This window comes from Marmota monax, unplaced genomic scaffold, assembly GCF_021218885.2.
Source record: "Marmota monax isolate L192 unplaced genomic scaffold, Marmota_monax_Labrador192_F-V1.1 WCK01_AAM20220418_F8-fsc00141, whole genome shotgun sequence".
NCBI classification, from domain to species: Eukaryota; Metazoa; Chordata; class Mammalia; order Rodentia; family Sciuridae; genus Marmota; species Marmota monax.
Genome location: NW_026692981.1, coordinates 974,201 through 986,898, shown reverse-complemented (window position 1 = coordinate 986,898; position 12,698 = coordinate 974,201). Strand labels below are relative to the sequence as shown.

Here is a 12,698-nt window from a genome sequence, read left to right as displayed (position 1 = left end):
CTGCAGCACCCTTTTGGATTTTACTTCTGGATGTATCTTCAGGCATGAATCTATGGCTTTCCCAAGAACACTACTTCCTTTAAATATCAAGATAACCAGAGTCTGCCTACAACAAAGGATATAGAGCTTTTGGGGAAGAAAGAAGTTTTAACTGATTTCTGGTAGAGGATTGTATATTTAAGGGACTCTTAATAATAAAACGCTTTATGCCCCATAATAGTTGTTGTAGGCAGAATAATGGCTTTTCCTCTCCAAAGATGCTCATGCCCTAATCCTCAGAAGTGAAAATGTTTCCCTGTTATGTTAGAAGAGACTTTTGGGGTGTGATTAAATTAAGACCCTGAAGCGTAGTTGATGATTCTCTATTGCCTGAGTAGGCCAGTATAATCATAAAGGTCCTAGTAGAGAATGGCTGCAGGGTCAATCAGGAGATGTGACATAGTAAGCACAGATTTTTATGCATTTTGGAAATATAAGAAGGAGCTGTACTGGCTGCCTTTTGCTCCTGAAAGAAAAACATATTTTCTCATCTCAACTTCCTTTTGTCCATCCTATGTACTGGAAAATCCTTGTCCTGGCTCCCTACCTTACCTCAAATCCAATAATTAAATACCAGCTCCTCCTTCCCTGTATAATATGACAGCCCACTCCCCAGGTATTGAGTGTGACACCCTCTGTGTCATATTGTGTATTTCTTCATACCATTGTTTACCAACCAAATTACCAAGTCGATGCATCTATTTTCTATCTTCTGTCTTCTTTCATGAGAACAAAAACTCTTTGTGACAAGGCCCCTTTCAGCTTGTCACTGCAACACCAGTGCCAAAGAGAGTACTAACACAAAGTGGAAAATAAGGACCTATGAATGTAAATAAAAATAGGGGAAATTTCCCCAAAGGAAACCCAATCTTTTCCTCTAAATCTCTCCTACTACAATGCCAGTATTTGACCAAGAGTGTCCATATATTAGTGTAACAGTTAAAAGCAAAACCATGAGATCTGGAGGAACATACATCTTAAATCCTGAGTCTTGTTGGACTTAACCACAATCTGTGCACAAAGATATAGTTACCTGCTAAGCAGACATTAAGTAGAATGAACCCAGCCTTTTCTCAGAACATCTGAACTTCATTCCTAAGAGGCAAGATGAACTAAAACAAGTCCCTCAATCTTTCTCTGTAATTCTGGTCAAGTTCTCTGAAATCCTCAGCTCTGAGTCCACAATTCCAGATATGCATCCATTTTATTATCAACACATTAGTATTCTTCTTCATAAATTCTTCAGTGTATGGGTGACTGTTTCCTAAGAGTCTGAACAACTACACAGGACTAAAACACAAGAGAATCTGAGACTGAAAGCATAATACTCACTCTGGGCCTGATAATGTCAACAATAAGGGGCAGGCAGCAAGTGAAGTTTGGCCTGGAATAAAATGCAGGTCCCTTTCTGCCATTTTTTCTGACTGTGAGGGTCTGGGAAGAGTCTGGAATCCTACCCTACTTGCAAGATCATAAGCTAACCTATAAATCTTTCATGGATGGTAGCAGTAGACAGAACACTCTTGGGTCATGTCACACCTAGATGACATACATATCACAGCATAAAGTTAATTCTGAGTTTCTCAATGTGCAGGAGACCCTTTTTACTCAGACAACTGACAGGTCTGTTTTTCTGGATGTTTCTGGATTTATCTGTTCCCAGTCTCTGGCATTACTACCTACTGACCCTCGTATGTTAACACTGATGATCTTTCTAATCTTTGCCAGAATTGCTGAAATGTCTATTTCCATATCCTGTTCCTTTGGCTAACTTCTGAGTATGGAACTAGAACAAGGCAATGACACACATGGTCCTTACCAGCATCTTGGAGCTGGAATGGCTCCCATCAACATACTCTGCAAAGGAACCACCTACAATAGCAAAACGCAGGTTTACAGCCCACTGCTGCCTGAGCTTTCACTTAGCAAGCAGCTGAAAGAAAGGAAAGGGGAGGATAAGTAAAATTCAAAAAGCTAAAGCAAGACTTCCTCGCAGCACACCGTGCAACTAGGAACCCAGGCAGGTCGTTCGGCAGGGAGGGTAGGGGGCGCGGAGTGCACTGCAGCTAAGAACTCCCTCAAATGATCACAACCAGGTTAAGATTAGCAATGAAGAGCAGCTCCTTAAAGTGAAACTGAAAAGTGGCTCTTAAAAGAGCCTTTGGTTTTCGAACACTCGTAAAAGGAAAAAAAAAAAAAAAAAGGCTTTACGCCCTTTCCCCGCGGATGCGGCGCGCCAGCTGGATGTCCTTGGGCATGATGGTGACGCGCTTGGCGTGGATGGCGCACAGGTTGGTGTCCTCGAACAGACCCACCAGGTAGGCCTCGCTGGCCTCTTGCAGCGCCATGACGGCCGAGCTCTGGAAACGCAGGTCGGTCTTGAAGTCCTGCGCGATCTCGCGCACCAGGCGCTGGAACGGCAGCTTGCGGATCAGCAGCTCGGTGGACTTCTGGTAGCGGCGGATCTCGCGCAGCGCCACGGTGCCGGGCCGGTAGCGGTGAGGCTTCTTGACGCCGCCGGTGGCCGGGGCGCTCTTGCGGGCGGCCTTGGTGGCCAGCTGCTTGCGCGGCGCTTTGCCGCCGGTGGACTTACGGGCCGTCTGCTTAGTACGGGCCATGGTGGACGGAAATACCAACTGGACACAAAATTGTTGTTCCTCTTATTTATAATGGTAACGTCCTCCTGATTGGTCCGATTCTTCAAATTACGCGCCAAGAATTAAGTAACTCGATCAGACTTGTGATTGGCTACGGAGTCTCGCGTTAGAAAACGTCAACCTTTTGAAAAGTATTCAATTAGCGCTAGGGTCTTTTCTATTCTTTATTATGTTTGGTGGCTTTCTGTATTAGGTGCCTGCGAGTTTTAACCCTCCTTTGGGAATTAGTGGGAAGACCCGGAAATGAACGTTCTGTAGATCCCGAGAGGTTTAAACAAGTCCGCATTTGAACCTGTCTGATCCACCTGTTGTGTTCTTTGTCTTTTATTAAAACTTCAGACTTTACAGTCACATCTTATCATTCATTACAAGCATTCTATTTCACACTTCTCAGCCTTCCAACACTGGCATCGCTTCCAGAAACTGTTAGGGAACATTAAAATCACACCAGTATTGAAACGTATGGACCCTTTATTTTTTGAAAAACCTTTAAGATTGCTGCCAACTTTGATCACTTTATACAAGAATCATCGGTATAGACTGTCTGCCTTTTATGCATGTTCAGACCTCGATCTAGGAAGGCAGAGCTTCCCACTACGTACCACTGCATATATTTTCGGTTTTTAGGTATTTTGAAAACAAAAACTTTACTGGTAAACAATAAAATAATTTAGAATAGGTTTCACAAAGAAAGCCAATCAGAAAGTGTATTTGGATTTCCCTTATTTGCATAAAACCTTCTATTGGCTGATTTGGTCCAATCAGGAATGGTGAGATATTATACCCAATTTGCATACACCACCTACAAAAATGCGCCCTGGCGGTAAGTACTCATTATTCTCTAGTTTCCCCGTTTCTTCTCGCCATGCCTGAGCCCGCCAAGTCCGCTCCCGCCCCGAAGAAGGGCTCCAAGAAGGCGGTGACCAAGGCGCAGAAGAAGGACGGCAAGAAGCGCAAGCGCAGCCGCAAGGAGAGCTACTCGGTGTACGTGTACAAGGTGCTCAAGCAGGTGCACCCCGACACCGGCATCTCGTCCAAGGCCATGGGCATCATGAACTCCTTCGTGAACGACATCTTCGAGCGCATCGCGGGCGAGGCCTCGCGCCTGGCGCACTACAACAAGCGCTCGACCATCACGTCCCGGGAGATCCAGACGGCTGTGCGCCTGCTGCTGCCCGGGGAGCTGGCCAAGCACGCTGTGTCGGAGGGCACCAAGGCGGTCACCAAGTACACCAGCTCCAAGTAAGGTCTCCTAGAGACATTGTCAAATCCAAAGGCTCTTTTCAGAGCCACCCAAATCTCAAACGAGAGCTGTAATACTTTACTGCTATTGCAGTCTACAAGGAATTGTTAGGTTGGATGTGTTCAAATTTGTTTCACCATTGGAAGAGCAGTGAGCTCAAGGTGTGCCCTATCACTTAATTAGGCCTGTTGCTCTTCATCAAATTTCAATGAATCAAAGTTTGCAACCTAAAGGTAAGTTAGCAAGGAATCCTTGTCTGGTAGGGTACCCACACCTTAAATGTATTCCTTCCCAGAGGAATTTTAGGATATTTACGGAGTAAAGAAATATGGTTGCTTGGAGTTAATAAAGGTGAATGTTTGTTCTGTGTTGGTGAAATGGGCCTTCATGGATTTTAGAGTTACATTTTCAGAAAACGGGGTTAGCATGATGATGAGGGTGGAGTTTTCAGGTCCTAAAAGTAAAAAGTGCACAGTGTTAGTGTGTAGCCCAGGTGGGATTGGGATCTAATAATTAGCATTCCTTCTATCCTAACTTGGTGAAGTTTCTTTTGTCTTTAACCTGAGAATGACTCCCCAAACATGCATGTTTACAATTGTAGGACTTTGTTTTGGTAAATGCCCAAGAAATGAATGTGGCCATAGAGCAAAGGCTGTTTTAGCCCCAATTTTTACAAGGATTGTGGTCTAAAATAAATAATAAACTCAAAAAGTGGAAAACATCAGTCTGAAGTCACTTCAAAGAAAAAATACTGGCTTTTTATGGTGTTAAATTTGTCAGAAGACAAAGTCATAATATCAAAAAATTTCAAGTCGAGGTGCTGGGGTTGTGGCTCAGTGGTAGAGTGCTTGCCTAGAATGCATGAGGCACTGTGATCCATCTCTAGCACCAATGTGTCCATCTACAAAAAAAAAAAAAAAAGATTTCAAGTCAAAGTAATTCTAGAGTGACAACTGAGCAAGAGACAAGGGAAGAATGAGCCAGCAAGACTTTAGAGTGAGCAAGCATCATGCACCCTCAAGAGTTCAAGTCCCCAAGACTACAGTTGAGGGCCACCCATGTATACTGTGACATGGCCATGTTTGATCACTGGTAGAAGGAATTTCATAGATGTCCTTAGTTCAGTGCCTTACATTGTATAGAAAGTAATATGTTGACAACTAATATTGTACATTATTCATCTTAAGTATTTTTTAAAGAAATTGGTTTTTGTTTTACTGTTCACCTGTATTAAGTATCAGATATCCATGGAAATGATGATGTAAAATAAATAGTAATCAATAAAAGGTCTATTTCTCTCTTGTAAAATTGTCTAACTCAGGCCTGCCTGGAATTAGAACTATGGTATCCTCAGGGAAGTCATCTCCTATGTAAGGAGCATATATCCCATGCTTATATATAATTATGTCAAGATGCATTCTACTGTCATGTAAAAGTGAAAAGAACCACATTTATTTAAAAAAAAAAAAAAGGAGTTTATCTTTTATTATTGAATTCTCAGATGTATTCTGCTTTTGAGTTCTTCCATGGAGGACCTGCACTACAAGAAATGGGATGGATGAAACACTTATGAAGCAATTTATACTAAATAGGAAAGTTCTAAAAAGTGTAAGTGGGTAAGCAAGAAGTTTGTGAGATGTAGACAAAACTCAAATCTATTTTTAATATGAATGAGAAGACTGTGAGACTTGTAAGAAAAAGGCACCTGGTTGTACATTTTGCTTGGAAAGAAAAATGGCAAGATGTGCAACCATATACTGATCGGTTGTAGACAGCAGTTAGGGACTGGAAATAACATGATTGGAAAACGAGTGACAAAGTCATTTGGGGATGAGATACATGGATAAATCTCTTTCATGTGAGGGAAGGATGTGAAGACTTTTGTGTCCCTTGTAAGTGTTCACCACAGATGACGTCAGCAGAGGAAGACTAATAATCAAGTGGATAGGATGACTCAGCCTGTATAGCAGTCAACCTCTTTCCCTGTCATTGCCCAATGGACTCTTGAACACATTGGCCATGGTGGCAGGGATGGAGGTTATGCATGGTGGGTTCAGCCACATGGACTTCCATTCATCAAGGCTGACCTGGCCATGGCCACTACTTGCTAGCAGCAGAGACCAACACTAAGCCCCTATTATGAGATCACTCCCATGGGTGATTAGCCAGTGACCTAGTAAGCAGGTTGATTTCATTGAACCACTTCCATAAGAGGAGGAGCAGCACTGGGATAGGTACTTAGGCTGAGTATGGATTCGCTTTTTCTGCAAACACTATCATCTGTGGACTTACAGAATGCCTTATCCACTGTGGAGATGTTCAACCTTGCTTCTGACCAAGGAACTCACTTCACAAAGAAGTATGGCACTGGACTCTCCATGTTCTTCATCATTCTGAACAACTGGTTTGACAGAACAGTGGAATGGCCTTTGGAAGACACACAGCCATACCTTGCAGGGCTGGGGCAGGGTTCTCCAGAAGACTACATCTGCTCTAAATCAGTATCCACTCTATATGGTACTGTTTCTCTAGGATTCAGAGATTCAGGGATTAAGGGATAGAAACCAGAATGGTACCACTCACTATGACCCTTAAGCAATGTTTGCTTCCTGTCCTTATATCCTTGTGCTCTGCTGGCTTAGTAGTCTTAGCTCCAGAAGGGGGAATGCTTCTAGCAAGAGGCACAACAGAGATATCCCATCAACCTGAAAGTAATACTTCCTGAGCAACAGGCTAAGAACAGAGTTATGGTGTTGGCAGGGGTGACTGATACAGATTACCATGGGGAAACTGGACTTTTATTCCAACAATTGAGGTAAAGAAGAGTATGCCTTGAATGCCAGGGATCCTTTAGGACGTCTCTTGGTATTACCATATCCTATTACTAAGGTCGAAGGGAAACTACAACAACCCAATTCAGTCAGACTGAGAAATGGCCCAGGCCCTTCAGGAATGTAGCTGTGGGTCACCACTCACTCTAGGTAAAGATCCAAGACCTGCTGTAGTGCTTGCTGAAGGTAGAATGGGTAGCAAATAAGGTGACTACAAATAACAGCTACAACATGACCAGCTAAACAAATGATATTATAAAGAGGATCTCCTATTTTGTTAGCCTGTTTGTGCATATCTACAAATATATTGAACAGATATCTTTGAGTTCTTTTCTTTCTTATTCTTTTGTCATGTAACATGATATTTATTTATTTTTTTTTTTTTTTGAGAGAGAGAGAGAGAGAGGAGAGAGAGAGAATTTTTTAATATTTATTTTTTAGTTTTTGGTGGACACAACATCTTTATTTTATTTTTATGTGGTGCTGAGGATCAAACCGAGCCCCGCTCATGCCAGGCAAGCACGTTACCATTTGAGCCACATCCCACATATTGTCAGTACTTCTGTGTCATTAAATGTACTTTATTCTATAAGTTATTGGATGTCAAGAAAAGTGTAATCACTCAAAAAAAAAAAAAAAAAAAAAGAATTTTCCCTCTACTCTGTGGAAGGAATTAATGTAGTTTTGGTTATATGCAGGTGACAATAGTTGGACTTGTTATGGCCAATCTTGATTACCAACCTAACTGGACTGAAAGATGCCTAGGAAATTAGTGAAGCACTTCTGTGTCTGTCTATGAGGGTTTCCAGACACCTTTGGTATGTGGAACAGCAAACTAAGGGCAGTACCATCCAATACTCTGGGGGCCCAGATGGAACATATGGAAGGAGGAGGAAGCCCGTCAGCACCTGTAGGCAGGTTTTGGCTTGCAGCCGCCATTGCCTGAGGTCACCCAACTGCAGCTTCTTCCACCTTTCACATGGACTGCCTCAGCAATTCTCTAGGGAGTTTCCAAGTATTTAGCCTCAGACTGGGGCTGCATCTTTTGTCCCTCTTGTTCTAAGGCTCCAGCTTCTTGGATGGAGCAGCTACTGGTTTCCACAATTTTTGGCCTATAGACAGCAATTATGAGACTATCCAGCCTCTGATAGTGTGAGCCACTCTAATAAATCTAGGGAGTAGGGGGAGTTTCCTATCAGTTCTGTTCCTCCAGAGAACCCTGACCACACTGACGATCCCCCCCATAATATGCAGCCTTGCTTATGGCTCTAAACACTCAGCTCTCTCATTTTAAGATACTCTTCCATGTCCCTCAAAGTTATCCTTCTGAATTGCCCACCTCACTCAACTACATCTATCACTCAGTCATACCACAAAGGTGAACCAGATTTGGTCCCCGTTATCTACAACATGAAACATTGTCCCATCAGGAAACTAATAATGAATACAACTATAGGAAAGCAATGGAACATACTTAAAATCGCAGAGTTTTAAAGTCGGCTGCCCAAGTTGAAATGCATGTCATCATTTTCCATCTAGGTGGCCTTACGCATGCAGAATCATACTGTGTTTCTTCATTTGCTAAGTAAGATAATACAGTAATGTTCATAGTGATGATTTGACTTGTACAAGCTCATTTAGAGTTGGGCCCAACAGACTCTTAACTTCTATTTCACAGCTCTTACTACTACTATCAAGAAAGAACAGAGCTTTTGTCATACAGATTGTAGAAAACAAGGTTTTTGGAAATCTGGAAAGGAATTTAGAGCAAGATATAATACTTAAAATGACAGACATATGACACTAACTCTTGGTCCTCAATTCCACGTAAACTCTGTAAACCTTCAGACATATGGGCTCACTAGCTGTTAATCTCCTTCTTCCTCATTGTTCCACAGTGGGCCTCATTTCCTATCCTCCTTTGTTGTTAGTGTGGCCTTTTCTCTGCATTTTTCCCAGTGGGCTGTTCTTTTGTATGCATTCTTCATCTTTTTTTTTTTCTACTAACACTCACACACACACACACACACACACACACATTTTTTTTCTGGGAAAGAATACTTTCTGTCGCCCACAATACTGAGAATACCCCACACAGAGGGGACATCACCCATGTTCATATCTCTAGCACCTAGAACAATGCAGAGCACAGAGTCAGTACTCAAAACATTTCGCTGTCTAGGGGTATTTTCAAGATCTGAGAAACACAAAATGAAAGAAAACTAAGTCCTACTTTTCACACTGGACACAATTGTGACTAAAAATAATGCAGCTGCTTAAATGAGAGACAAATAGAGACTCTTGAGCTCCACTCCTCTCAGTGCCCTGCATCTCATCTACAGCAAAAACAGTCAGATCCCTTACAATGGCTCAGTGGTATACCAAGTCTTTGTTGAGTGCATGGATTAATTAAGGAAAATAAAAATATGCAGAACATAATGTCCATCTTTCTTAGCCTTGAAATAAAGGCCAGGACTTAATTATCCAAATGAGTTCTGTATGAGGCCCTTGAGCCCAACATGCCTCTTTCTTCATCCTTGCAATTAGTCTAATGACCTCCAACCCATAGAGATACTATGCAGATTAAACAAAATGTTCCTTATGAAATCCTCCAGTAGGCACTAAATTACAGAACTTTAGACTGGTTAAATCATGAATTCTTGACCATCTTGGACAATGTAAAAGGAAGCTGTCAACACTGGTATCAAGCAAATAGACTGAGCAAACAGAGAGCTACACAGAAATTATAGGTGATAAACAGGGATCTATCCACCTTGGATTCAACCAGATCTTTTAGTTACTGAGACCCAGGGAAACAGAGCTGGATTGCTCACTGTTAGCATAATTGCAGCCACCTTCCTTTCCCCCAACCCCACTTTATGAACACTGTTCTTATTCCCAAGAAATAGAAACTAGCCCAAGACAAAACCTACCGGCCTGGAGAGGTGCCAGTCTCTCCCTGTTCTCTCATTGAGAGATAGGAGACAAGTTACCAGCCCCTGAGATGGGAACATACTGGTTCCCTGTTCTCTCCTTAAGATAAAGAGACCTGCCCGTTTTCGTGTTCCTCCTCTGAGCGATAGGAAAACTGCTTGTCTCTGTTCTCAAGAAACAAACTTGCCTTCCACAAGATCAGGAGATTCTTACTATGTCAATCAAGACTAAAGTCGCCCCTTGCCCCCCCCCCCGCCCCCGCTGTGGTTCCTGCCTATAAAAGGATAAAAGGTAACATTCAAAGGAGAGTCACTGCTGCTGTCCCTCTCTTTGTGCAGAGCCCGTTTGTCAGGCTCCTGACAATAAAGCCACTTCTTATCCCAGGTATGTGTTTGATGAGTCCTGCACCACTTTTCTTCCACTCACCCCTGTCCCTATACAATGAAGGCTTACCTGGTCCTTAAAGTCATTGTGATGTGCAATCTTTATAAATCTAGTGTCTTACCAGGGCCAGCCAATTTGCCTGTGGCCATAAAGCTGGTAAGCAGAAGTACTATCAGTAGGATTTAAACTCAACCCAACACTAACTCTTATAGGCTTTTGCTCTCTCTCTGTTTTTTTAGGGAAGAAAACATAATGTTTTCCTTAACTCTTAAATTCTTAGTTAGAACAGATGCCATAAGAAGAGATATCCAAGAGAAAACTTCAGAAGACTAATCTACATGTTTCACAGATATACATGTGATGCTGCTGGTTATCGGGGTTCTGCTCCCTCACATGTTGAAGTCTGAACATTAGGAAAGCAAGCATAGAAAGCAGGGTTTATTTAAAATAGGTCACATAGACTTCTCCTGGGAGGCAGAAGGGGCCATAGCTGGTGTCCTGGTATCCCAGGTGTTCTGCCCTTTTTATATGTCCCAGGCTTCCTCTGTTCTCCTGCCTTTCCCCCTTACCTTTCTCCTTCCTGAAGGTGACTAGGCCCAGGAGTGCTCGGTGGAATGGTCCAAAGGTGGGAACAGGTGGGCTGAAAGGGGAAGGGCAGGGTGAAGCAGCCCAGGAAACATTAATTAACAATTAGCTCCCTGTAGGGAGGGGCAACTCCTGGGACAGGTGACCTTGGCAATAGATTGGAGCAGGGACAGGTTCTGGATAAGGGTGGAGGAAGGGGTCTGGAGGAGTTAAGTCTCAATCCCTCCAACTTGCTGGGACTCACTCAAAATTGGCCTGACTCCATTTACCTATCTATACTAACTGCCTAATTCTGGCTTCACATCGAGGACACCCAGAGACAGAGTAGTTTTTTAAAGAAGTGGCTTTGAATTCAGGCTTACAGAGCACCTTCAAAAAAGAATAGTAAATTTTTAGAGAAGTGCCAGCCAAGAGAAAAAGGACCAAGCAGAATTATTCTTCATCTTCTCCTGCTTAATTACCTTCAGATCCACAATCCTTGTGCCAAAGGAACATTTTTAGAATGGCACATTCTGTCTCCTACTGAAAAAAAGCTCCAGATCAGCCTTCATCTAACAGATCCAAAAAAAGAAAAAGAAACCAAGTCCTACTTTTCACAGTGGAGCACAATTCAGACTAAAAATAAAGAAGCTGCTTAAATAAGAGAAATAGAGAGACTCTTGAGCTCTACTCCTCTCAGTGCTGTGCATCTCACCTACAGCAAAAGTTAGATCCCTTCCAATGGCCTCTGTAAAAAACAGAATATGCCATTCCCAAATGATTGTTAAAGGAATGAAGAAGCAGATACTAGTCCGATGCAGTGACCCACACCTGTAATCCCAGCAACTCCAAAGGCTGAAGCATGAGGATCTCAAGTTAAAGGCCAGCCTCAGCAACTTAAACAGGCCCTCAGTAACTTAGAGACCCTGTTTCAAAGTAAAAACAAAGAGGGTCTGGGGATGCAGCTCAGTGATTGAACACATAATTCCCAGTACAAAATTAAATACAAAGGAGAGGACTTTTTTCCCTCTCCATTTGCATAAAAGGGCACAAGTTTCCCAAGTAAGGAAGTTCCCTACCACCCCTCATTAGCCTAACCACTTAAAGACAACTCTCACCTAGATGCATGGAGATGCACACAAAAAATGAACAAGCTCTACTAACCAGCCTTTACCTGTCATTTTTTGGTCCCGAAAATGCCAAACTCTCAGGAGACAATTTCCTTTTCCTTGGTCTTAATAAGACATTAGAAAATAGGTACAAAATTTCCACCTAAAAGGATGTTTAACTAAAATGATGTTCTGCATCCGTTTGTTCCCAGGACTGCAACTCACCAAGCCAGTTATCTAACAGGCTTGTCACTCCCAAACTTCGGAGTTAACATAATCCGCACTTATGAAATTGGGTACACACTAAGCAAAGGGTGATACGACATTCTAAAAGAATAGTATTCATACCTTCCAACATCAACTAACCAAAGTAATTACAGCTGTTTCAGCAAAGTGGGTGGCTCTTAGAAGAGCCTTTGCGTTTGCTAGGTAAAGGAAAGGCAAGGGAAGGGAGCTTTACGCCCTCTCCCCGCGGATACGGCGGGCCAGCTGGATGTCCTTGGGCATGATGGTGACGCGCTTGGCGTGGATGGCACACAGGTTGGTGTCCTCAAACAGACCCACCAGGTAGGCCTCGCAGGCCTCTTGCAGCGCCATGACGGCCGAGCTCTGGAAGCGCAGGTCGGTCTTGAAGTCCTGCGCGATCTCGCGCACCAGGCGCTGGAACGGCAGCTTGCGGATCAGCAGCTCGGTGGACTTCTGGTAGCGGCGGATCTCGCGCAGCGCCACGGTGCCGGGCCGGTAGCGGTGAGGCTTCTTGACGCCGCCGGTGGCTGGAGCGCTCTTGCGGGCGGCCTTGGTGGCCAGCTGCTTGCGCGGGGCCTTGCCGCCGGTGGATTTGCGCGCGGTTTGCTTTGTGCGAGCCATGGCAGAAGAAGAGAAAAGACCAAAGGCTTAGAAGTTGTGCCAGAAGAGATTATGGTTATATACACTCAGA

At 43.3% G+C, this 12,698-nt stretch overlaps 2 protein-coding genes across 2 annotated transcripts; one reads left to right on the top strand and one right to left on the bottom strand.

Annotated features, from left to right (window-relative positions):
* Positions 1-2,187: 2,187 nt before the first annotated feature.
* On the bottom strand, positions 2,188-12,642 carry LOC124097830 (uncharacterized). Its single transcript, XM_058582021.1, has 4 exons — positions 12,222-12,642; positions 3,828-3,948; positions 3,566-3,671; positions 2,188-2,698 (listed from the first exon to the last, which is right to left on the bottom strand). The coding sequence occupies exons 1-4, from the start codon at positions 12,626-12,628 to the stop codon at positions 2,247-2,249; spliced, it is 1,086 nt and encodes a 361-aa protein (XP_058438004.1). The 5' UTR covers positions 12,629-12,642; the 3' UTR covers positions 2,188-2,246.
* LOC124097883 (histone H2B type 1-C/E/F/G/I) lies at positions 3,521-3,993 on the top strand. The gene has a single exon (XM_046452462.2). The coding sequence runs from the start codon at positions 3,562-3,564 to the stop codon at positions 3,940-3,942; it is 381 nt and encodes a 126-aa protein (XP_046308418.1). The 5' UTR covers positions 3,521-3,561; the 3' UTR covers positions 3,943-3,993.
* Positions 12,643-12,698: the final 56 nt, after the last annotated feature.